Source organism: Poecilia formosa, unplaced genomic scaffold (genome assembly GCF_000485575.1).
Source record: "Poecilia formosa unplaced genomic scaffold, Poecilia_formosa-5.1.2 Scaffold278, whole genome shotgun sequence".
Taxonomy (NCBI): domain Eukaryota; kingdom Metazoa; phylum Chordata; class Actinopteri; order Cyprinodontiformes; family Poeciliidae; genus Poecilia; species Poecilia formosa.
In genome coordinates, this window is record NW_006800217.1 from 55,574 (window position 1) to 80,477 (window position 24,904).

Here is a 24,904-nt window from a genome sequence, read left to right on the forward strand (position 1 = left end):
TCTGAATTTTTGAGTGTAAATTAAAATCTTTACTATGAAAATTGAAATTGTTTTTAGAAATTAACTATTAACAACTTTCTTCATGTTTTTTATTTTGGACCATGAGTGAGATCACCATGTGCGAAGCTTATAGTCGTCGGTCTCGGATTGAATTTCAGTTACTTTGGGTTTGTACCCTACTTATCAATGGTGACATATTGTCATAATATGCCTGACAATATTTACAGTTACTGTGTTGTATTGGTAAGACATTTATGTCAGACCTGCATATATTTATTTGTCATGTAAAATATGAAAAGCTGGGTTTAAAGTGATGGGCACAGTTGGCAGGCCCCTTAAAATTTCTGCAGGAATTTTCTAATTATTATTATTATAGTTTAAAAATGTATTTTCATTTTCAAATGATTTTCTTTTATTTCAGTTTCAATTTTGTCTTTTTTTTTGGTACAAACTATGTGGTCCCAATTTAGCTCCATACATTTTGCTTCAGGTTGGTACATTAGTACCAGACTGAAAACTTTTGTCATCCAGTGATTTCATTCCACAAGTTGATACATTAGTGGAACAAAATCAGCCCTAAACAACCCAACTGTCACACCATTTACTTATTATATTTGTGCGGCTACTTACAGACAGTACAAAAGAGATAAAGAATAAAAAACTTTTCCTCTTGTTAAAAGTCATTATTCTTTGTTTATTTTAAGCCACTTATGGTCAAAATAATTTGAATCTGTTTCAAATTCAAATAATCTTTGCTCACCGGCTCCTCTAGTTTGAACACGAGAGAGAAAAAGAGAATGAACAGCACTGCTGAGGACTTGGTCATGGTGTACCTTCAGCCGTAAAGAAACAGACATCAGGATGGGACATTGCAACAGTTCAGGTGACAAAGCTGTGATGCTCTTCTCCTTTAACTTACAAACTAATGGTGATGAAGAGGAAGCTCCAGTTGGAAAGTCCTATATCCAGTGCTGTTGCCAAGGCTGCAGAGAAGATGAACATGTTCACTACTTACAGTTACAAGTCAAATGCACTTCATGTACATACAGTATGCATGGCCACGAAACCGATATTATTACACTGGACATAGAGGGAATATACATGAATAGAACATGATTTTCTAATAAATGCACTATAAGTCTCCTGAGCTCGTCATATGAACTACTTCTCAGTCCATCACTGAGTGGTGATGGACTGAGAATGGTTGTAAACGGCATAATGAGAAGCATTGATATGATGACGGCAGAGTTGATATGATGACGGCAGAGAGTCGAAAAGAGAAGCAGTTTCTTAAAGAGACGGAAGGAAACTTCCAGGCGTCAAATTACGCTGTCAAATTTCTTTTAAGTCAGCATTTGTATACCAGCTGAAGGTAACGGTTACTTGACTCAGAGATAAAACAACAGTGTGTGCCTGAAAAATGCATAAGGCTGCGTTTTTAAAAAGCCAGACCTGCCCATGTCGATTTTGGCCATTACTGATTTGTTTTGCAAGAAACGTTGTTAAATATAGCGACAAAGATGTTAAGTTGGTGACAGTGGGGTGACTTGTTAACTGCGCACGACGTGACCAAGTGGGCGGGTCTGTCAGTCAATCCTCTATCACAGCAGAGAAAAGGGAACAGCCACTGATTTTCAGACCTTTGCTCAGGTAGATATGATCGGTTTCACATCAGCTGATACTTCCATGTTTAAATGTGTGATGAAACTTATCAATTTAAATTTTAGTCAAAAGATTATTGAAGAGGGGGGAAAAAATCAGCAAACATGATAAGGCCTGACCTTCAACCCCTGGCTCTAAGAATTGATGGTCAAAACATTTCAGAGTCCAAAAGTAACAGGAGCTTGCCTGTTGGAGCCACTTTACGGAGGTAGTCTTCCCAAGTCAGAATGATGCGGGGTTTCCCTGTCCAGCACTGCATAGCCCGCCGCGCCAGAGCTGACAGACAGAAATTGACGCCAAGATGAACCAGCGTCATGAACAAGGGATAGTGGAAGCCCTGAGGAAAACAGAAACAGATGGAATAAACTACAATGCCTCCCAGTCCCTGAGAAATGCCAAAGATCCTACATGATGGTTATTTTTTTTATCTTTATTTTTTGGAAATATACAGATTCAGGGGATTTTTAGGCCATTTTTCACAAACACTCATTTTGGAGCTTAAAAGATGACAGCAGGGCCGCAGCTAGCCCTGAAAACAGTGGCACTTGTGGCGCATAATGACACCTGCCACTGGAAGTGCCATTAGTGGGTGCGGTGTCACGATTTGCGCCTGCTGTCTCTCAAAGATGAGCTTATCATGTAAGACCATGTTCAAATTTAGAGTAAAATACAACAGTAGCAGCTCAAAAGTTGGAACACCCCCTGCCCCCCCGGAAAAAATAACAAGATGCATTCAGGTAACACATTTTGCAAATAAAAACAGCTTCAAAGGATATCTTTTAAAAAGGTTTTATTGTCTCTAGCGGGCTTTATTTAAGTGTAGTTAGACGGTCAGACTAAGGCCTCTGTATGTGGATTGTGCTTTACCCCTGGTAAATTACTACTACCTTCTCAGTATTTGAAATTATTTTCAAATACCAAATGGCACCTTCGTTGGCCTGCCCTGGCCTAACTTGCATAGTTTTGCTTCCTCTTTCTAAATATATTTGTACTTTTGCATGTTATTTGATCTCTTTATATGCAGATTCATTTTATTTATTGTTTAAGACTCAATATATGGTGGCTTCGTTTACTTACTTCTCAGTTTTTATCCAAATAAAATGGAAGATAAGTTACCAGTCTAGCAACAACAAACACAAGTTGCATGGAGGTTCTTACTTTCATCAGCCATTTGTTATAGAAGGTGATGCCTATGGAGAAGACATAGTAGAGGAGAACCAATCCGACAGTGCGAAGGCCCCGGAAGAGAAACTGGACCGGCCACGCCATACGGAACCGCTAATGAAGACAGACCACCATCTTCAAACAAACTCTGGACCCACCCATAACTGTTCGCTGTAACCGGGACAACCTGGGTTTGGAGAAAAAGAGGGAAAAAGAGTGAAGTAATACTGAAAGTTCAGAGTTAGTGATGATAGCGCCAGCTGTCTGTCAATCACGGCAGACCCACTCCTTAACAGTCCGCCGGCGCACGAGCCAGCCAAAAAAAAGAAGGAAAAAAAAAAGTTGAGCGGTAGAGGACGAATTCCTCTCAGAGCGAACCAGTTCTCGAAGTTAGACCTTAACTATGAGATTTAGCAATTCCGGGGTGCGCAATTCCGGGGTGCGCTGGTAACAAACTGGAAAGACAGATGGACACATATTCTGAAGGCATATTCAGAGATAATTTGCTTCTTAAATCACAACCCAAAGATGGACCGTCGATTCACTGCCTTCAGGAATCATTCTGATGTTGGTTTTTAAATGCCAATCTTGTATTTACATTAACCATAAAATCAATATTATGTGTACGACGCGCTCGCTCTGGAACAGAGCGGGACATCCCGAGGATGCGCCATCGTGTAAATGATGCGGATCCAGTTCATTTTCCAACTCATTTTTATCGTGGTTTGTGTTAACAGCTGTTAGACAGACTGAATGCTTTAGTACTTAGTTAGGCTCTATTAAAGCAACATGTGCTCACAAATTATACACGCCGACAGCAGGTTAAAAACATTAAAGTAACAGCTCAACAGCACTTACCATCTGTTGTGCGACTACATGTCTGTGTTGTTTTTTTTCCTCGTTTTCCTTTTTCTTCTTCTGCTCATATTAAATGGCGCTTGGCAAACATTGTGCAAAGGTGTGCATTACCGCCACCTTCTGAACTGGAATGTGAACCAGAATGGAAACACATGAAGTTGTTCAGCTGAACAACTATGAAGTAGTTCAACTAAACTGTAGTGTTCCTCTTTATGAAACTTACACTGGCCTCCTCGGCTCTGAAACTCACTTCCTCCAGTCATTAGGAATATAGATTTTCTCCCACTATTTATGTCACAGCTCAAGACACTGGCTGTTCAAACTGATTTCACTTTAAACATATATTTTAAAGTGTTCTCCAACCTTGTTTATGGACAATCTATTTTTAATTAATTATTTTATTGATTTCATATTCATTTATTTGTTCTTTTCTGTAATGTGACCCAGAGTTTTGTTGTACAATATCTATAGAATTTCTATTATAACATCCTGCCTTGACAGAGAGTGAGCAACAGACTAAAACTTAATGTTTTCTACCCACATTAAAGCTAATAAAGATGGGAATCAAGTCACCAGTATAAACGGATACTTTACCCCTTCTTTGATTCGAGAATTTGTTGTATTTCAGATACAATAAAAGCAATTCCTACCCTATTAACCTATTTACTGTCTCTGGATTCTGATTGCCTCTAGATTCAGATACTGATTCCCTACTATGTTAAAATTATTTAAATTATTCAACGCTGGCGACCTGTCCAGGGTGTACCCCGCCTCTCGCCCGAAATGTCTCCCTGGAGATAGGCACCAGCACCCCTCTCGACCCCACTAGGGACAAGGGTGCAAGAAAATGAATGGATGGATTTATTTCAACGCTATACCAGTTGCAAAACTCAAAGATTTTTCCAAGTTTATGTCCTGCTGCACTCCAGTCCGACAGGTGGCGATAGTGCACTGATAATCTGTTTACAAGTAGCCTGTGATTATACAAACAGGAAGTAGTAATTCAGACGCTCTCCGTGCTGTTGTCTTGCGTTTCAGTTGAACAAGGCAGCTATGTAAGAGTTGTCTTTTTTGTTACGCTTTTATAAAGTTTAATTGACTTTAATTATATTTGTCTTTATTTCTAGAGTAATGGCGGAGGAGGAGGACGAGCCTGGCTTCGAGGAGGAGCAGGAGGACGGCTCCGGCGGGGTGGACGCCGCTGGCCACGGTAGAAGAAAAAGGCTATTCTCTAAGGAACTCCGCTGCATGATGTACGGCTTCGGTGACGACCAGAACCCGTATACAGAGTCGGTGGACATCCTGGAGGACCTGGTGATCGAGTTCATCACGGAGATGACCCACAAAGCCATGTCCATCGGGCGGCAGGGCCGCGTCCAGGTGGAAGACATCGTTTTTCTGATCCGCAAAGATCCCAGAAAATTTGCCCGCGTCAAAGATTTGCTGACCATGAACGAGGAGCTGAAGAGAGCAAGGAAAGCTTTCGACGAAGCCAATTATGGCTCTTAACAGACATACATGTGGACACATACTGCTGATACATCTGATTACAATATTCGTTAATTTTTTAAAAAATATAAAAGTTAAATATTGCATGAGTCTGTTTTTTTTTATTTGTTCAACTTGACTTCCTCTCTTTCTCAGTGGCTTAGCATCATAGATCAATACGCAATGCCAAAATCTCTGATATTTTATAAGTTTGTCGGTAACAGTTTGAATAAAGTAAATTACTTGTTCTTTTTATTTACTTTTATAAATGGCCAATCTATGTACAAAGGTACCAGTTGGACATAGCCACACAGTCAGTACTCTTAACACTGGTTCCCAAGACAGGAGTTGATAGGAGCCATGTTTAGGGTTCCATTAGTGCCAAAAATATGTTTCCGTGCAGTCTGTATATCTGTACTGATTTGTCTATGTGCTCCATATTATGTGGTATGCTGACCTACAACAGTTCTAAATGAAGACTCATGCTCATTTATTATTGCTGTAGGTCAGCATACCACATTAGGTGTGGCACACAGATGATACATGGACACCTTAGACACAAATAAATATTTTGGTGCTAATGTATCCCCATACTGTTGTGGGGCTTAATATGATTCCCAGGAAAGACAAAAAAATACAAAAGAGTTCAGATCTTTGCAGTTGACAAGATTAAAACCACAACTGACCAAAAGGTCTGTTTGCCAAATAACTCCCAAGACTTTTGGGAATTTCTATCAGTTCCTGTGTGAAATTCCTCCAACCAGAAGACGTACACCTCTGTTTGGGAAAAAATATACTAAATGTGGGTTTTGTAGTGTAATTGAAGTGTTCCGAACCACAACTTGGACAGACTTTTATTGTCAGTGTTTGGGACACTCAGGGTTTAGGGAACAACATAACAGATTATATTTAATGTTATTCAGTGCTGGTTTCCATTCAAACAGGAAAAAAACAGACTTTAGTGTAAAAGATGTTTCTGCTGACCTATTCTTTGAAAAGTGCCATTGAAAAAGTACTATTTCTATGCTTAAAGAGTTCAAAGTAGTCTGAGATTAACCTGCCTGGTCACAGCCAGGAATTATAGACAATAACTCAATTAACAAACACTGAACCTGAACTTCTACACTCACGACACCGTTTAATTTTTTTCAGCCGGTGTACGCTGGGATGAGCACAAATTCTGAAATTGACAAAAGTAAAGAAAAAAAAAAGATTTTATTTAAATTCCTCAAAACAATTTTTTTTTTACACAGACCATAAATATGACAGACCAACTACCAGTGAGCATGTGTGTTAGTTCATTTATTCTGTTCAAGCAAGTTACTTCTTTGTACAGTAAAGTGTTTGAATTCCTTGGTCTATGCAGCAGGTAACAGGCTGCCTATCTCTCTAGAGTAGATCTAGATCACAGCTTCACCAGCAGAGAGGAGAGAGGAGGGGGGGCTCGCCATGCATGCAGATGGTGTTTGAAGACGATCTCCTCACTGCAGCCATGCTGTCCATTCGCAGCATCAGCACAGCAAATATGGCAAACTGTCTGCGTCTATCAGCAAGTCATGTAGCTCAGCTAGCGACCCTCGCTCCAAAGCGAGGTGTCCTAGCTGTCTGTTGAGGATGTCTGCAAGGATGGAGGAGGCTGTGAACCAGGTGGACAATATGTCTTTGAGTGCTTCTTTTTTTGTGTGTGTGTGTGTGAGTCACTGAAAGAGAGGTAAGGGTAGAGTGTGGTGCAGATTTATTCAGAAAGGGATTTTTCACAGGAGGTTGGAGGAATGTCCATTGAGTCCTATTTGTTTTACTGCACATTCTCCATCATCTTGAGGAATTCTGGAAAAAAGAGACAGGAAATTTTACCCAACAGGATCAGCAACAGTTGAAAAGTCCAAAAGCTGCAAGTTTATTCATTTAACCCAGATTCTGTGTTTCCGCTACGTAGCTAGAACAGGCTAAGAAGCTACATTTATGCCCACTTCCACTTGTGATTCAACATTAACATTTGTTTTAGCTGTATTAATTCAATATTGGTTCAATATCTCTGTTTTGTATTCATTCTTGTTTGTGCTTCTACGTTGCTTCATGTGCCAGCAGATAAAGACTGAACCCATTCACAAATCATTTATTTTTCATGTTTTCTACTGTTTCATTGACAATAATATAATATATATCTTACTGACATAAGGAAGGACCAAAACACTTAAATAAAGGGAAATGGCCTGGCCTTAAATCTCCAAGTGAGAAAATGTATCTTGCGAGAAAAGAAGCAAGCATAAACCCCTTTGATCTAAGATGTGTAATCTAACTTAGATTTCACTTTTTGCAATGTTTTGTTCAACCAACTGCCATGTTCTAGCCACAAGTGTGTTACCAAGACAACCCAGATTGGTTATTTTATTACCAAACCAAAAATAGCAGTTATGTGTACCCCAAATTGTGTTATTTTTAACCATTAGTTTTTATAGTGAAGCAAGACTCTGTAAATCAAGTCATAAAGTCAATGGACTGGAGCAGAAAGTTAATCTTGCAAACTTCAAAATGATGTAAAAGAACAAAAACATCTCTAGGCAGTTTATTATTATTATTATTATTATTATTATTATTATTATTATTATTATTAATAATTATTATTATTATTATTAGTAGCAGTAGTAGTATTAGTAGTAGTAGTAGTAGTAGTAGTATTAATTGATCTATTGTTCAAAGATCAAGATCAACTTCTCCACAAGGAATATGTCATATGTCATGTTTATGTATCTCTCCCATCAACCACTTACCGTCAAAGTCCAGCATGCCGTCGGAGTTCTTGTCTCCGTCCTTCAACAGCTCATCAATTTCATCGTCTGTGATGGTTTCCCCGCTGCTGCGGATGATCAGTGCGAACTCATCTCTGTCGATGTATCCATCACCGTTCCTGGAGGCAAGAACGAGAAAATACAGAATCCTAAGCATAAAACAGAATGCATCTTCATAACAGTCTCTAATCCAGACTCCAGCCGCAGTGGACGCACTTGTCGAACACACGGAAACACTCTGCCAACTCTTCCTCGCTCTTGCCGGCCTCGTCCTCCTTGAGCAGCCTCACCATCATGACCAAGAACTCCTCGAAGTCGATGCTACCGCTGCCTGAAGGTTAGCAAAACAAAAACAAAGGGAAAAAAGGGGTAAAACCCCGAAATGACTGGTTAGATGTTGCGAGCTCTGTTGGACTACGTCTGAACACTCCCGAATTCCAAATTAGCCAAATATTAAAAAAAAAAATAAATTATTCAATGATGCATAACAGAGTCAAGCTGCAATTTAGAAACACCCACATCAAAACATTTATTAACTTCTATTTATCAGTTTGCCAAGTGATTAATGATGGCAGTGCATCCATCGCTTTTGTGCGTAAAAGTAAAACAATTGCGCGTTTTGCTCACCATCCTCATCGACCTCCTCGATGATTTCATCCAACTCTTCTCTTGTCGGATTCTGGCCCAGCATCCTCATCACGGTACCCAACTCCTTGGTGCTGATATCACCGCCACCGTCGGTGTCGAACAGGTCAAAGGCGGCTTTGAACTCTGGATGTAATAAATATGAACAAATTGTTGGAGCTGGGCGCAGAATTTGGCTAATAGACATTCATTAGGTTGTGTGATTATAACTTCTAAGCATTACATCATCAAGGTTGGACATGATGATGTCAGAGAATTATATGTTTTTTTTATTTATTTATCAGAAACATTACATGTTGCTATTGAAACATATTGATTAATTGCTGTTTTTGTGTTCAATTAAACGGGCAAAAGCCCCTCCCCATTTGTCTACCTTGAAATTTTATGCACAATGGGCTACTTCTGTACTTTGTGTGTAGTAATCAATAATGAAGAGAGATTTTGTAGTTTATTAAAACATCAGCTATTTGAACAACATTAGCTACTTTCTTTTGGTAAAAAAAAAATAAAAATCCCACCTAAACTTTTTGATGGGACAACATCTTAAACATTGTAAAAACATAAGGAACTGCTATAGATTTGTGGTAGAGAAGGTTTGTGTTGGAGGAAGTGTAAAGTTTGAATCTGGCCAAAGTGCTAATGCTAATTCGATTGCTAGCAGAGCTTCCTTAACCCCTGAGACAGTTAGTTGTTTCCAGAAAACAGCACATCAAAACTGTGACTGTCGAGGTTTACATCTCACCTAGCTTGAATTGACTTTGAAAACATATCACTATTTCACTGAGGTTTTATGCTCAAATTCTTAATTTTTTCTTTTGTTTGTTTTGAGGGGCTGCGCAGTGGCGCAGTTGGTAGAGCTGTTGCCTTGCCGCAAGAAGGTTTTGGGTTCGGTTCCCGGCCACGGTCTTTCTGCGTGGAGTTTTGGGTTTTCTCAAACATGTGTGGTACTCCGGTTTCCTCCCACAGTCCAAAAACATGACTATCAGGTTAATTGGCCTCTCCAAATTGCCCCTAGGTGTGAGTGTGTGTATGCTTGGTTGTTTGTCTCTGTGTTGCCCTGCGACTGACTGGCAAGCTGTCCAGGGTGTACCCCCCCTTTCACCCGGAACGATAGCTGGAGATAGCACCAGCAACCCTCCCGACCCCACTGAGGGACAAGGGTGTAAAGAAAATGGATGGATGTTTGTTTTGATGAGTAACTGATTCTAGACTTATTTTTGTTAAACAGGCATTATTGCAACAATTTGGTGGAATCTAACTCATTTAAACAATGATCCAAATTGTCACACTTGTTTTTTTTTATTTTTTTTTATTTTTTATTTTTTTGACTAATTTCTAGCTGTCTGTTTTATCAGTGTACTCACCAGCCAGCATTTCCTCGCTCAGGTAGGAGCGGGCCTCTTGTTGTGCGTCAGTCTGCAAGAAAACAGGGGTCACTTCACTCCAGACTTCATTATTGGACTCTATAAATCTGTGTTCAGCTGAATTGTTCTTCAGTCCACAGCAGTGGAGGGGACTGTCAGAGTCTGCTCTGACAACTTATCAATCATTTTTTTGACACCAGATAATTGATTGATAGAAAAAAAAAAATGCTTAAAATACAAACAATAGGAACCATTTGTGTAGAGTTGTAGTGAAAAGTAAGAATTCTTGAGGTAAAAAACTACTGTAGAGATGAAATTTAAGCTTTCATCAGTTTGAGGGATTTATTTCAGGTTATGTTTGACATTGTTGCTCCTATGGGTCACATGGTGCATCATAAATGCCCCAGTCTCAAAAGGACTTTATGGAGCTTGTTGAAAATTAGTCCAGCTATTTCAGGCTCAACACATTACACTCCCTGTATATGGCCCGGAGACATCCAATCCCCTGGAATCTGACTCCTAAGCAGAATCTGCACTTTCTCAGCTGACACCCCATCCTGCTCCTCACCAGCATGCAATGCTCAGCATTAGGAGTATTTGCAGGAGACTAACCTGTTAAGACCAAAATCAATACGTATTTTAAGAAGTCGATCAAAACATTGCGCAGATTATCCAAATTAGCAAATTAAAAATTAAAAATTATAGGTGCAAAAAGTGCAAAAATAATCAAAAGAGCAGGTAAACATCTACTGGAAGCCAAAAGAAAACAGTTGCATCTCAACATCTCAGCCAAAGGATCTTTTTTAATTATTCCATCATTACTACAGAACTTTAATATGACTCATGGCTAACTAAATGCCTGATTCACTAATAAACACTGAACACCGTAGAATGGTAATTTCCGCAATAAATGTCTCTTACCATGTTTGTGGATTATGCTTTCCCCCCCAATTATCCGACGTGAAAAGATAAAGGAGTGGTCAATCCGTGTGCACCCCAACAGAGAGACTAGACATCAAGACAAGGTTCAGACACACTTTAAACGGGGGCGGCCAGGCCCCACCCACTGCATCTCACAGGATTCCAGATTTAGTATCCTGAACTTTTAGGGTTCTGGGGGGCCAGGGCCAGGCCAATCACACCTTGGAGACTGACGCTCTAGGTACATGAAGCGACGCAGCTCGGAACAAAGGAGGCCTTTTGATTAATTCTGAAATCGTGGGAAAACAGAGGAGAGTCAGAATCTGAGGAGACGCAAGAGGGATCGTGGAGGGATCATATCCCAGCATGACGCTGATAAGAGCTGATGGAGCAAAGACAAACTGAAGGGATGCTATTAGAACAGTGACAGCGCTTTGTATTTTAAACTTGTGGATCCTGATAATCTTGGCAACAGGTTTAATGTGATGACTATAAAATAACAGAGCTCTGATCAGCTGGGGTTTCCGGTCAGGCCTTGTAAACACATAAGGGTCGACAAGGGAGGTGGAGGTCTTCAATTGACTGAAGTGGGTTGTTGGTTTTGTGATGATGAGCCTTCAACGTGTGCAGGGGCTGGGGACCCATCTCCCCGGCTATGACCCCTCCTTCACTGTGCCATGAATAGCTGATAGATTTTCAGCTGAACAGGGGTGCAGAGAGGCAGAGCCCCCCACCCATTACATCCAAGGCCTGAGAAACCCAACCTGATGGTCCAAGTTTGGCTTCAGTTCCTGGGAGGTGGGGGGCGACTTCACATTCAGAACAGGAGGATATTGAGAAGTTGGGCAGAAGAGATGGCAGGGGAGGGTTTTTAAGAGGTAGTTGGGGGGGTTGCAGGCTATAAACCCTGAGGAAGACCAGCGTTGACTCATCCGTGTTGTGACTGCCTGTTTTATGCCTCTGATAGCGGCTGAGACCTTGGTCTCCTTGTTGGGAGACCTGCTTGTGAGCCAAAGTCATCAGATTTTATTGTAATCAGATATGACGCCTCAGAGGTATTAAATAATTATACAACAATTACCTTAATTTACCTCAAGGTAATTGTGCAGCAGGGAGGCTTTGATTGAGTTGAAAGTGGTGACAAAGTAGAAAGGGCTTGAATTTCGTGTGACTTCGTGAGACCAGCTACAGTCATATCTTCTGGAGGTTACATAGAGAGTTGGGATCAGGTCTAAACGTCCCAGCATCTGTGTTTCCATTTAGCTTAAAACTGTGCTAATTGGAATTACAAAAATTAAATTTGCTTCATAGAAACACTGCAATTTTTCAATAAAATGTTTTTGCTCTAGGATGAGGTGGTTTTACAGTTGTTTCGATAGTAGTGTATTTAAACTGAAACACCTTTTTCGCATCACGCCAGTCACATGATCAGCAACTGGATGTGGCTAGTGCCAAAAAAGACAAAGAAAACAGGAGTGGTAAGAGGAGGATGGTGCGGCATTTTTTTTAATGACTTATGGTGCAAGCAAACTTATTCACGTGATTTTAACTGTATTTCTTATTTTATGGAAATGCTGCAATTATGAAATTATGTTGTTTTGACATTAGCAAAATGGAAATAGAGCTAGTGACGGTGGGAAAGGTAGGAAGACGCTAAAACCTGCCAAGTCACCTGTATGGTATGGATTTAGGAAAATGAGGAAAATAAGCATCAGAGTAAGGAAGAAGCTTGGTTTATTCATAGAGCAGAGCTAGTGGTGCGGAAGAGACTCTGGTCTGATGGTGAGCAGGATGAAAGTGGGGGGTTGAAGCCAGCTGGTGTTGCATTTCTGGAGACACGGCAGCTGCCAACAGGACAGCTGAGGGGCCGGCGTAAAAAAGCGTCTTCGTCTTTAATGGTCTGAATGTATATTTATAGAAATCTTTAACAACACTCTGAGTTTTACATGAGAAGAAAGAGAGGAAGCGCTGACTGAGGGGGAGAAGCGTGGAGATGTTTAATTCAACTGGGTTTTTACATTTTGTTAACTATCCATATTTGTAGCATTTAGTTTCTTCTTTGAGGTGTTTATTTGATTTCTGAGGAAGCAATGCAGAGCTGGGCTCATCACTGGACGTTCTCCATCATCTTGAGAAACTCTGAAAGGAAAGGGAAGAGATCAGAGTGTCCATTATCCATACCAGCACAGATATTCAGACCATGCAGGGAGCAATTAAGCAGCTTTATGTTATGTTCAGCCCATCATTTACAACCCACACATTGTGTCGATAGAAGTATGAATTATGAATATTTATTGCATTGGTTTCACATTTTTTGTTGAAATACATTTGGTGTATTATTATTATGCATGCTACCCACATTCACTAGACTTTTTTCAGCTTCACTCGGTCATACATGATTTCTTAATAAAGCTGTGTTTGTTTGTAAGAGTACCTCAATATCTTGTTTTACAAAAATATTCAATCCTTTGTTACCTCATAAGTATTCAAAGTTGTTTTTTTACAATGACAAGTTTTGATGTGTATAATTTAAAATTTAATTTAATAATTTTTTTTCAGCTGCACATTATTTTTAAGTTTCAAATCTTTTATTTTCAGTTCCATTTTTCTGTTCAGTTTAAAAAAAGAAACAAAGGCCCAATCTAGTAATGCAATTTTCCATTTGAAAATGTTAACAATCTTACCATCAAAATCAATTTTTCCGTCTTTGTTTGAGTCTGATTCGCCAAACATTTCATCAATGTCTTCCTCTGCAACCTGCTCTCCAGTCATGTGGAGGATATCTCCAAATTCTTCCCGGTCAATGAAGCCGTCTCCATTCCTTCAAAGACACAGAGAAAATGTGTTAAACTATCATCTTCTTATTTATTTATTTTTTTTTCATATCACCACACAAGCAAACAATTTACACGTGTCTTTAAAGGTCAGGAAATTTCTATATCATGATTTTTATATCCAAGGAGCAAAGTTCGTGAACTATTTTGAATCTCAGTGTAACAGCAACATTGTCAAAAAGGTGATTTACTTCAAACAACAAAATATGTATGAAATGTTTGCAGTCTATGAGTGAGATGAAAACTTTCTTCCATCACATTAGAACGATTCATTCAAACAAGTTAAGTCTAACTGTATTAACTCTCTGAACTCTGCAGAAACTTCAGTTGGCAAATAAGACGTGTTATTTCTTCATTCCTCAGTATTTAACATGCTTATATTTCAGTCTGGTGGACCTTAGGGTTTAAAATACTGAATGCAATGTCATACTGTCATACTTGTCGAAAATGCGGAAACATTCTGAAAGCTCCTCTTCACTCTTTCCGGCCTGGTCTTCCTTTAGCTGCTGCACCATCATGACCAGGAACTCCTCAAAGTCGATAGTACCACTGCCTGAGAAGACATGGAGTCAGTGAGACACCAGGGGGGCAACTTCAGCTAACTCTCACCCCCAACTAAACAAAACACAGGAAACTCCCTACATAAAATAAATATAAAACAATGGAAAACTTGCTCAAAGTACAATAGACAAATTACTTCAAATTTTTTTTTTTTATCAGTGTGCATGGATCACCCCCTCCAACCAATCAAATGCCTCCCTTGGAATCTACCTATATATCAATCAACAAATCAAGTTTATTTGTATGGCACATTTCAAAGTTATAAAAACAAACAAACAAAAAATATAAAGTCATAAAATTACCATACAGTCACCAATTGAGAAAACCAGTAACAAATATTAAATTTTGATGAGTGCCATTATTATTATTATCTTCATCAACACACATCATATATGCTTGTCAATGTCCCATTTACTTTGGTTCAAAAGCAACTCTAAACTGGTTTGATTTTAACCTTGATTTAAAGAAACTCATTGTTTCGGCTGTTTTGCAGTTTTCTGGATGTTTGTTCCAGATTTGAGGTGCGTAGAAGCTGAAAGCTGCTTCTTGATGTTTGGTTCTGGTTCTGGGGATGCAAAGCAGAACCAGAACGGAACATGCGGAAACATTCTGAAAGCTCCTCTTCACTCTTTCCGGCCTGGTCTTCCTTTAGCTGCTGCACCATCATGACCAGGAACACGGACACATTCCTCCCAGCACCACCCTCTTGATTTCTTACTTGGAGAGGCACAGTGAGCTCCACGTTGCACACAGACTGGAAAGATGATTGCTCGGAGGCTTTTCTTTTTGCGTGTCAAGTTCAACCATTTGCAGCCTGTTACACTAACTCATGCAGCTGCGTGTGCTTTGTAACAGTATTTATCATTTTAATTGTACGTCTTTGATGGTACAAAGATGTACAAGAAGGTCTCAGGTCTGGAAGGACCTGAGACCTTCCAGAGCTCTCAGGTCTTCTGGTTCTGATTCTGGGGATGCAAAGCAGAACCAGAACCAGAAGACCTGAGAGCTCTGGAAGGTCGATACAATAAAAACAGATCTTCAGTGTATTGTGGTCCTAAGCCATTCAGTGATTTACAAACTAACAGAATAATTTTAAAGTCTATTTTCTGAGATACAGGGGGCCAGATCAAATGTGTCCAACTCCAGTTTTAGCAGAATTTTCAAGTCTGAAAATTCTCCTTTGTTCATCATTTCTGATCTATATGATCAGAACTGCTCAGGAGCCTATCACATCCTGAGCAGTTCATCCAACACTTCTGATAAGATGTGTAGGAGCAGGAAAACATCTAAACCATGCATGACACCGCCGTCTGAGCAGTCATGTATCACTGTTTGGATTTTTGGGCGTAAAACCAAAGTACAACAGATTCCATACCATCTTCATCCACCTCCTCAATGATGGCATCCAGCTCCTCTCTAGATGGATTCTGGCCCAGCATCCTCATCACAGTGCCCAGCTCCTTGGTGCTGATGTCACCGCCACCGTCTGTGTCGAACATGTCGAAGGCGGCCTTGAACTCTGACCAACAGGAAGAGAAGATTGAAATTCAGACAAGATGCATTTGCTGCAATGTTAGTTTTTTTTGGCCCCGTCTCTCTGGAAGCACAGCATAAAGTACATTTTTTTTTACTTCTGATGGTTCAAATCAACAGGTTATTCTGGAAAACTGACAAAATTTACACAACTGTACCAGACCTGAAATCATCTCCTCGGTCAGGAAGGAGCGGGCGTCAGTTTGGGCGTCAGTAGGCTTGGAAGATCGTACGAAGCCGGAGAGAAGAGGGAAAGGAGTAAAAAACTTGTTATTATGTGTTTTGAGTGGTATCAAAGTAGTTATAACATTATTATACAGTAAGTTGAGTCATTGCATTTTGGCTTACTGCAAAGAGAAAGAGACGCTTAAAGTCACCTGAAATTATCACTGAGTAAAATTAAAAATGTACAACAAAGTAATGAAGGTAAGAGAAAAAAGAACCAACAATATGATTATGATGAAGCTTTTTGTCTATAACTGATTGTCATGTGGGAGATGTTTGAGGTTTTGATGGAAGTCTTGAAATTTAAAGCTATTTATTGTGATACGTCAAAACAAAAAGCTATTTACATTTTCAATATCAAACTGTAATTCCTTACCAATTCTACTGCATATTCAACTTCTTTGAGCTCCTCATCATTACATGTCACTTGATTTGATTTGTTTTTCAGTCACTATAAACATTTACACGCCAAATTCAAAAACACCTAATAACTTATAAGCTGAAAGGGGAGCCAGAAGGAGAAATTTATTATGTCCACACTTTTATAAAAGTTAACAATTAACTCAGCTAATTTAATTTCCAACACAATTTCTCATTTTTCTTTTTTAAATGAATCTCAACACTTTCTGAGTAATCAGTTAGGTAAAATTAGCCAAGTCGAACTTTGCTGAGGTGTGATTAGATATTTAACAATGTGTGTTAGTTTTTACTAAATAATAACCTTTTCATCTATTGGCTCAGACTTATATTCCATCTGACATGGTAGAAGGATTTTTTTTTTCTGGGTTTCTCCTCACCTAATACCAGTCAACTTTGGGTTAAAAGTTAGATTTTAACAAGATCTCATTTGATCCAAGAACAAAGATGAATTAGAACTAGTTTGGTATCACTTCCAGTATCTCTGGCCTCCTTTTAAAAAATTGTCCTTTTCTGTAAAACAGCAGTCAGGCTGAAGTTTGCTCTGCAGCTGTTTTATCTTTAAAATGGTTAGATATTTGAAAGAACCTGAACCTTGGGAAATATACTGAATCAATGAAAAGTTAGAGAAGTTTTCATACAAACATTGCTTCATGAATGTTGTATGGTGAATTCCCAGTTGGGTCGAAATTAGATTTTTTTCCAGTCACTTACTGTGCTTGAGGTCAACATTCCATTTAAACCCAAAATAATGTCAAAGTTTCAACCATCTAACCCAAACTGTCACCCTTAGTTCAATTGATATTGATCAAAATGTTTAGGCACAACCCAGAAAACCACCCAAAGCTCCAACCAGTCATAAACTGGAGCACATCTGATGACAGCATTATATCAAATGGACAAGCCCAATGCCTAATGGAGAAAAAGTTTATGGTGAAACGTGATAGAAATTGAGTTATTTTGGCCAAAATGACATCTAGAATGTTTGAAGGAGCCAACCCCCTCTCCACGGTTGAGATTCTTCCCCAGTCAGCCCCAATCAGATTGGTCTCCATTTGCAGATCCTGCGGGATTACTCCCTGTAATTTGGAACCACCTCAAGGGTGATGCATATTGGACCTTGCCAAGTTTTGTGCATCACTTGATGAGCGAAGGCGGTACTTCCAAACTCCTCAAGCACTACATCTCATCTACCACTTTCAATCCATGACAAGACAATACTAGTAGTTGGTGAGATGGCAAGCTGCAAATCGATAATTCCCTGGTCAAACCATTCGCTCCAATCCTTTTGATCAATTTTGAATGAAGAGCGCATGCAGCATCAACTTTATGGGGCAACCTCCAACCAACAGACATACCAAGAGATTTTAGAGAAACTGGCCACCCGAGGATACACAATGACATCATTGGAGTGTCAACCACAGCTCCTGTTGATCAAGGTCCACTGATGTTGTGACAATGGAGAAAGGGCTAAAGTGAGGCTTTCAGACCAAGGCACACTGTACCAGTCGCCAAGCATAATAGTAGGAGCATCATGTTGAGTGTCTGTTTATTTGCAAGTGGTCTATTGCAAAAAGTGGATGGAATAATAATTTTAAAAAGTCTATAGTTTGTATGGTGGTGATGCGGGTTATAGTATGCAATTGATGTAGCCTCAGTCCTCTATGTGGCTGTCATGGGTTTGATACCCGGTCTGTTGACCTTTGCCACATGTCTTTCTCTTCTCTCACAACCCACTTTCCTGTTGACTGACTGTGAAATAAAGGCATCTAGAGTAAAAAAAAATCCCAGCAAAAAGCAATAAAAAAGATATCAAAATTCTGCAAGCAGACACTTGAACCATTTTTAGAACGTAAGAAGCACGCTAATATTATCTTTGGAAATGGATCAAACTACAGTTGCACTATAAAAACAAGGGCAGTAAAAGAAAACCTAACAGTTTATACAGGCTCTAGATATTGTCCCAGAAAGATAGGCCAAACATCCAGAATCAGCCATGGGCTTGTCTATGGCTGCAAATAATTTCTTTTCATATTTCTTAAGGATACTTAACTACACATCAGTAAATTTATACATACATATATTGTACATAATCCTGCATATTTATAAATTTTAATTCAAACTTGTGAGTCTCAAGAAATCAATTAATTTGTCTGTTTTATAATCATTCCCCCTCCTAAAGGAATGGATCAAATCAGTTCTATGCATAAAGCTATAGGAAGGTATGTGGTTTCAAAAACATACGCCTTTAGATTTTTCAGTGAGCTGAGTAAGTTGTAAAGATGCACCACAAAAAAGCCAGTGTTGGAACGATTAGTGACCAAGGAGCAGGATGTTTCTGGAAATAACTTTCTATAACAAGACGTCAACTCTAATCCTGCCGCAGTTGGCTCAGCTCGTCAGTGTTGGCTCTTCAAGTGGAACGCCATGCAACTTCAGACCTGCTATTCTTCATCTCCAGAGGGATATGTGAACATACTAGCCTCATTTAAACATTCTAAAGCTTGGAGCTTACTTGAGTACCTTCTAAGCTTGTTTTACATTTTATTTGCATCAAATAGGTCGATAATATCAAACTGGGATCTGTTTGGTACTTGTACAGCTCCAGGAAAGATACTTTACAAATGTATAACTCACCTCAATTTAGTGTGAAAACTAAATTGCCAACTTTTCTAGCAGCCAGTGACTTATTTTTCGATTTTCCTGAAAGCATTTTAAAAAACTTTCAGATGATCATACGAGCCTAGCCATCAGTTCACTTTGAGCTATTTTTAAGCTGAGACTTGGATGAGGATTTGAAAGGGATTTTCTCAAGGTGACTGTCCAAAATTAGAAAGAGAGCACATCTTCTCTCTTTACTCAGCTGTGCGCTTTTATCTTCTCATGGCTCCCTCCTGTATAAATGATGATTTTATGTAGTTCAGCTACTACAGGAAACAAAAGCAGATTATATATAAAGAGCTATCAAGAGTTACAGAGACTTAACCTTTAAAGAGAAGTTGCAGGAATAGTTGTGCACTCAGAGGATCTTTGTTTGCAGCAAGTGTGCGCCTCAAATAAAACTCAAAAGAATTTCAGTAATTCCAAAATCTGAAAACCCAACTGGTGTGTAAATCCAGCCACTCTCCAGAAAAAAAAAAGACTTGACGTCCTAAAATTTGCTAAAACCAGTCTTCTTGAAATTATCATTTCCATCTTCTGGTTTCTTGTTTTAATGCCTTCAAGATAAATCCTTGAAGATAAAAATCTTTGCATATCTCCTTCTGTCTTCAGGTTCTTACCATGGTTCTTGGTTTGGCTGATCAAGCACTTGTAGACACAACAGGCAACAATAAAAGAAACCTTTCCCTCCACACAGTTCAGGTGGCACTGTGCCTTTCTTTCTCCCACTCCATAAGTACCCTCTGTTCCACATATCATTTTACTAAAAATGATCAGGATTGGGCCAGAGAAGCCCTCCTCATCAGAGCTGACCAATCAAGTCCAACTTTAGATTGTGCCCTGCTACAATCTATTCCCCCCTTGTGTGTAACCCTCTACCACCTCTCCATTCTTAGATGGCAGATAAGCCCACTGACATTTATTTAAAAAAAACAAAAAGCGGAAACACAGGGCAAGCTTCAGACAGCTGGAGCTTATTGTCAACTGAGCATCTCCTTAAAGTTGGACTCTAGATTTCATGTGCTGTGCAGGAACTGGAGGATGCGCCCACTCGTATAGATTTACCAAAATATGCAGGGATTATCACCTCTCTGCAGGCACAGATTCTTCACCCCTCAACCAATTCCAGCTCCGTTGACACGTCCATCTCCCTGTTTTGCTGTCCACACTGCTGCTGACTTACTCTTGTTTCTACAACCTCTGCAACCTGAGGAGTGTTGTGCTCTCATTCAGCTGTGCCACACATTTTATCTCAGTTTAGCAATTTTCCTTCTTTGCTTATTGACAAACAATAGAGAAGAATAAAAATCTTAGATAAAAATAAAAACCTTCTTCCATAAAAATACGGAATCGTCCCGTATTGGCTGTTAAATGTCATGACCTGTATTGAACCAATGCAAATCATACTAATAGAGTAACAGTATAGAAATATTGTGAAGAGAAAGTGTTGATTTGTCGTACATTTAAAAAGTTTGTTAGGTCTCTCTGTGTAGGAAAAATGCTGATATCTTTTATAAGTACTATGTTATGTGGTCAATATTATTTCACTATTATTTTGTCAATGTGGTTTGGCAGTTTGGATAACCTGACTTCTTATCAAGCTATAAGAGCGAAGGAAAAACATGCTAACAAAAATGCAGCAGACACAGACCTGCAGCCCATAGTGGCTCTTTGGTTCACTTATACATTAAATGATGAACTATTGACCTGTTTTTTGTTTCATTCTTTTTTAAGTTCTCCCCATGAAAAAACACCACAACCCTAGCTCCCGTGGTAAATTTAGTCTAGGACCAGCCTCCAAACATGGCTCCTAACTCCTTATATATTTTTTGATATTTGTAAGGATGTCGGTTTTGTGTATTCATTAATTAATTTAGTTTCCATACTGTTGTGTCTTACCCCTTATTATTTCCACCTGTCTCTCGTTCCCCTGATTATTCCCTATGTATTTAACCTTGCCTGTGTCTTTGTTTCCTTGCTGGGTCCTTGTCATTGTTGTAGCTTACTGAGTCTGTGTCCAGTTCTCATAGCTCACCTGTTGTTCCTGGTGTTTTGTTCCTTGAAGAACTACGTTAAATACATACATTTTATCCTGGGTCTGATTACTATCTCAATCCTCATTCAAAAACAGTTTCATGGTCTTTAATACCAGAATTTGTACAGAACTTACTTTTGGCTGTCTGATGACATAAATTTAAAATAATAAAACTGATCAGTTTTTCAGTACTTGAGTACAGCCATAAAATAAAGAGATGGCAACACTAGTTCACAGGTGTGAATACTTTTGCATTGGACTGCAAAAAAAAAGGTAAAGGTACCTATCAGGGGTAGTGGGCACACTTTTGCTCATCTGCTAATGTGCTAATTTTTAGCTTAGGACTTTTGCTAACTTTGAAAAATGCTTAGTGCACTTCCATCCGTCCATCCATTATCATACATGCTTATCCCTGGTGGGGTCGTGAGGACCAAGTGGTCAACGGGTGAAGTCACTCTGGACAGGTCACCAGTCCATCGCGGGGCAACACAGGCACAGACACGACAAACAACCCATGCACGCACACACTCACACTAATCAAATATTTTGATCAACACATCTTCTTTTTCCACTCCCACCTTCTCTCTCACTCGTCTCCCCGCCTCTCCCAGAGGACTCCAGATTCCATTCTGTTCATCTTAGGTCACCCCCCTCTTTCCGAGTCAATCTGGTAATTGAGTGACAGCGACAGCTGAGGCTCTGCCCGGCCCAGGACTTCCCACAGTTCCCCTCCTCTACAGCAGGGTCAGAGAATGGGGTGTGGACAGGTGAGAGGGCCTGTTTTGTTAAATAAAGACTGAGAGAAAACTGTTTCTCTTGTTGCTGTCCTCACTGCCCTCTTTTCATCTTCCTGCAGTCTCCTTTATTTCCTCATATTCCTGGACATTACTTTGAGGAGCAGCTGCTCCCTGTAGACAAACACCACCTATATAAAGCTAAAGGTATGCAGCTTCTCCTCCCATTCAGCTCCATGATCTTCTGTTCTTATCATTTTTGCTCCTCTCATACGCATTTTGCTCGACAAGTCTTTCCTTTGTGATTATACTATTATGTGAATTTGATTTGTAGCCCTCCAGTTCTAAGTTGCAAACAGCAGGGGACAGACTGCCCCTTTTTTAAAGAACAGCCTCAAACCTTCAGCTCTGGCTGGTTCGCCTAACAGTAACTATTTGCCAGATATCCCATAATTTTTATGATGCTGTTTTCTTATTTGTTTTTTGTTTTATATGATCCACTTTTTCAGATGCTGAGGAATGAATGAGGAGTCTGTATTTCTTTAAAAACACTTCCAAGGTTTCAGCTTATAAATAATAATATAAAAAATAATAAACATGCTAAAGTCCCAGTTGGTAAATGAGTCACTAAATTAGTCAGTAAATCTGCTTTGGAGCTTAAACTGTTCATATGTGGGTTGAAGTGAGCTGGAAGTGTTGTCACACATCAGTTTTATAGGAGGGTGAAGCCAGAAGGTGAGAAACATTTGTTGTACAAATTGGGATTAAAACGGAAAAGAATCAACTCCTCGCAGACAGACCTTGAACCCAAAACTTTCTTGGTCCCGGACAACAGAGCAAACAACTGTGCTGCCATGGAGATTTGGAGTCAGTCTGAAGTTAATCACACTCCTTCTGTGTCTGTCATCATCTCATGGTGACAGACAGGATGACGGACAGTATTATTTTTCATTGATTGTTATTTTCATTGATATCTTCATTGATATACTAATGCATCTCAGAAAATTAGAATATTGTGTAAAAGTGCAATATTTCTTGCCAGTCACCTCAGAACACGAAACTCATATTAGAATAATCACATGGTTGTTACTCAGCTTGCAGTGTCTTCCAAGTGTTTGTTTCTTGTAATTTTGATTATTATGGTATACAGATAATGAAAAGTGTTTCAGAAAAGTAGAATACTGTGAAAAAGGTCATTAATGGAAACTCATGGTGTCACATCTTGAAGTTGCAAGAAATATTACACTTTTGCACAATATTAATTTTTTTTTTGATGTACTACTTCTGGTTTTCCTATTTTTTTCTGTAATGCTCCCGTTTCATCAAGATTTCCTTTGCTCCTGTTGGGAACCGGTGATTGGCTCTTTGTGGGGATTTTCTGTTGTCTGCTGCTTCCCTCTTCATCCACTAGATGGTGCCTAGAAGCTGCCCTACCTGGAGGGCGTGCCTGCTGACTGGCATCAGCACACCTGTGATTACCGGTAATCACCTCATCATCCACACTCATGCGTCGAAGTGATAGTCCGTTCCTCATATACGGAGGAACGCACTTCATGCGTCGAAGTGCTCGTCATGCGTCGAAGTGCTCGTCATGCGTCGAAGTGCTCGTAGTCCTGAGTGTTTGCCAGTAATGGTTCTCTGCGCCCATCTGTGCCAGTTCTCTAAGTTTCCTGATTCTACTTCTCCTTCAGGTGTTTCCTCGTGACGCCTTGGATTTTTACCCACTGGTTGTCCGAGTCCCTTTTCACCTCCGCAGAAAAATCAATTACAGTTCCTGGACTCTCAGCTGGCAGTCAGATCGTTCCTCGACTCTCTTCATCATCTGAACTTACCTGTCCGCCCTCCACCGCATCCTCCTCCATCAACCACCAAGACACTGTCTGTCAGAACCTCTCACCAGAACCTGGATCATTTCAAGGAACCCCTGAAGAAAGAGACCATAACCCTGGAGACCACAGTAACTTCCCCCTGGCGGAAACTCTTCTCCGTCAAAGTACAGACGACCCCAGCTCCAGGACAAGAACCACACAATTGCACATTTTATCATTGTTAAAATAAAACTTAATTTATCTGATTACTTGTTCTCCTGTTTGTGTTCTGCATGTGGGTTAAACAACTTGAACTCAACATGACAGCTCCAGTTAGATTGGATCCTACTATGGTCTACTGGTTTTATTTCTGTTCACATCTTGCCATATTCTGTTCATGCCCCTACTACACTGTAAAATCGAATTAGCTCACCTTACTTTAAAAAAAAGTGCAAACGCATTTGATGGGTATTTTCCTCGAACCTTCATTAAAAGAACCACAGACAACGTATATGAATTTTATGACAAAGCTTTTGCAAAAGAAGTCTCAGCAAACTGCTCCTCCGAGCCGTTCTTTGAGCGTTCTAAAGACCCTTGGTTACAGCTTGTCTTTTATTATCAAGCAAAAACAGGGAGGTTAGGTACGGAAGACAGCAGAGACAAAAAATACTACTGCACAAAGACAGTTTCTAAAATAGGGAGTATTCCGGTTGATAAGGAGGCACCTGTGGAAAGTAATTTAAGGTCTGGGAAACACACAGATAACTGTTTCACAGGAAGACGAACAGGCAGATGGGGCCTCCAGGTCAGTTTATACACACATAAGGAAGAGAACACTTTAAACTGAAAATCACAATAGTACTGAATGTTGATTAACTATTGATTAACATTAGACTGAATATGAACTAAAGTAATAACAAAATGATAATACCAAAAAATCTCTAACAGCATTACCTCAAAAAAAAAATTAAGTAAGCCTAGTAAGTATACCTAATTTATTTTAAAAGCATCACTAAATGAGGTAGTAAAAGTGATTTAAAAAAAATTAAGTTTATGTAACTTTAATAAACCAGTTTTCTTGATTGATGGCTTGTCCTTCATCTATTAATTCTTTTTTAAGGTTCTATTGGTGCTTCTGACCTTTATTTGAGTGAGGTCAGACAGAACCTAGCTCAAGTAGGTCCTGTCTATTAATCAAAAAAGGA

The 24,904-nt window shown here is 39.5% G+C and overlaps 4 protein-coding genes and 1 long non-coding RNA gene across 5 annotated transcripts in view; 2 read left to right on the forward strand and 3 right to left on the reverse strand.

Annotated features, from left to right (window-relative positions):
* slc35h1 (solute carrier family 35 member H1) overlaps positions 1–3,788 on the reverse strand; it is an 8,678-nt gene extending 4,890 nt beyond the window's left edge. The window contains exons 1-5 of the mRNA XM_007571288.2: positions 3,685–3,788; positions 2,821–3,013; positions 1,849–1,999; positions 920–983; positions 761–833 (exon numbers count right to left, since the gene is read on the reverse strand). Of these exons, the coding sequence (XP_007571350.1) occupies positions 761–833; positions 920–983; positions 1,849–1,999; positions 2,821–2,931 (399 nt within the window). The 5' untranslated portion in view covers positions 2,932–3,013; positions 3,685–3,788. The remainder of the gene's footprint in view (positions 1–760; positions 834–919; positions 984–1,848; positions 2,000–2,820; positions 3,014–3,684) is intronic.
* Positions 3,789–4,665: 877 nt separating this feature from the next.
* On the forward strand, positions 4,666–5,279 carry taf13 (TATA-box binding protein associated factor 13). Its single transcript, XM_007571290.2, has 2 exons — positions 4,666–4,739; positions 4,812–5,279. Exon 2 carries the CDS (start codon positions 4,816–4,818, stop codon positions 5,191–5,193), a length of 378 nt encoding a protein of 125 aa, XP_007571352.1. The 5' UTR covers positions 4,666–4,739; positions 4,812–4,815; the 3' UTR covers positions 5,194–5,279.
* A 1,584-nt stretch (positions 5,280–6,863) lies between these two features.
* On the reverse strand, positions 6,864–11,002 carry tnnc2.2 (troponin C2, fast skeletal type, tandem duplicate 2). The gene is made up of 6 exons (XM_007571291.2): positions 10,892–11,002; positions 9,971–10,022; positions 8,589–8,732; positions 8,178–8,292; positions 7,944–8,080; positions 6,864–6,999 (listed from the first exon to the last, which is right to left on the reverse strand). Exons 1-6 carry the CDS (start codon positions 10,892–10,894, stop codon positions 6,968–6,970), a joined length of 483 nt encoding a protein of 160 aa, XP_007571353.1. The 5' UTR covers positions 10,895–11,002; the 3' UTR covers positions 6,864–6,967.
* A 1,606-nt stretch (positions 11,003–12,608) lies between these two features.
* Positions 12,609–19,836, reverse strand: tnnc2.1 (troponin C2, fast skeletal type, tandem duplicate 1). The gene is made up of 6 exons (XM_007571292.2): positions 19,743–19,836; positions 15,983–16,037; positions 15,662–15,805; positions 14,164–14,278; positions 13,576–13,712; positions 12,609–13,030 (listed from the first exon to the last, which is right to left on the reverse strand). The coding sequence occupies exons 1-6, from the start codon at positions 19,743–19,745 to the stop codon at positions 12,999–13,001; spliced, it is 486 nt and encodes a 161-aa protein (XP_007571354.1). The 5' UTR covers positions 19,746–19,836; the 3' UTR covers positions 12,609–12,998.
* A 2,864-nt stretch (positions 19,837–22,700) lies between these two features.
* LOC107838560 (uncharacterized) lies at positions 22,701–23,804 on the forward strand. Its single transcript, XR_001664643.1, has 2 exons — positions 22,701–23,372; positions 23,583–23,804. It is a non-coding gene; the product is annotated as an uncharacterized LOC107838560 (long non-coding RNA).
* The last annotated feature ends 1,100 nt before the right edge of the window (positions 23,805–24,904 follow it).

Coding starts and splice junctions, on each gene's coding strand:
- tnnc2.2 (XM_007571291.2), bottom strand. Junction 8,733..9,970: donor GAGCGAGGAAATGCTGGCTG/GTGAGTACACTG, acceptor TATTACATCCAG/AGTTCAAAGCCGCCTTTGAC. Junction 8,081..8,177: donor TGTTTCCGTGTGTTCGACAA/GTGCGTCCACTG, acceptor TCTTGCCTCCAG/GAACGGTGATGGATACATCG.
- taf13 (XM_007571290.2), top strand. CDS start 4,816: ATGGCGGAGGAGGAGGACGAGCCTGGCTTCGAGGAGGAGCAGGAGGAC.
- tnnc2.1 (XM_007571292.2), bottom strand. Junction 13,713..14,163: donor TGTTTCCGCATTTTCGACAA/GTATGACAGTAT, acceptor GTGTCTTTGAAG/GAATGGAGACGGCTTCATTG. Junction 13,031..13,575: donor CGGAAAAATTGATTTTGATG/GTAAGATTGTTA, acceptor CTTTCCTTTCAG/AGTTTCTCAAGATGATGGAG.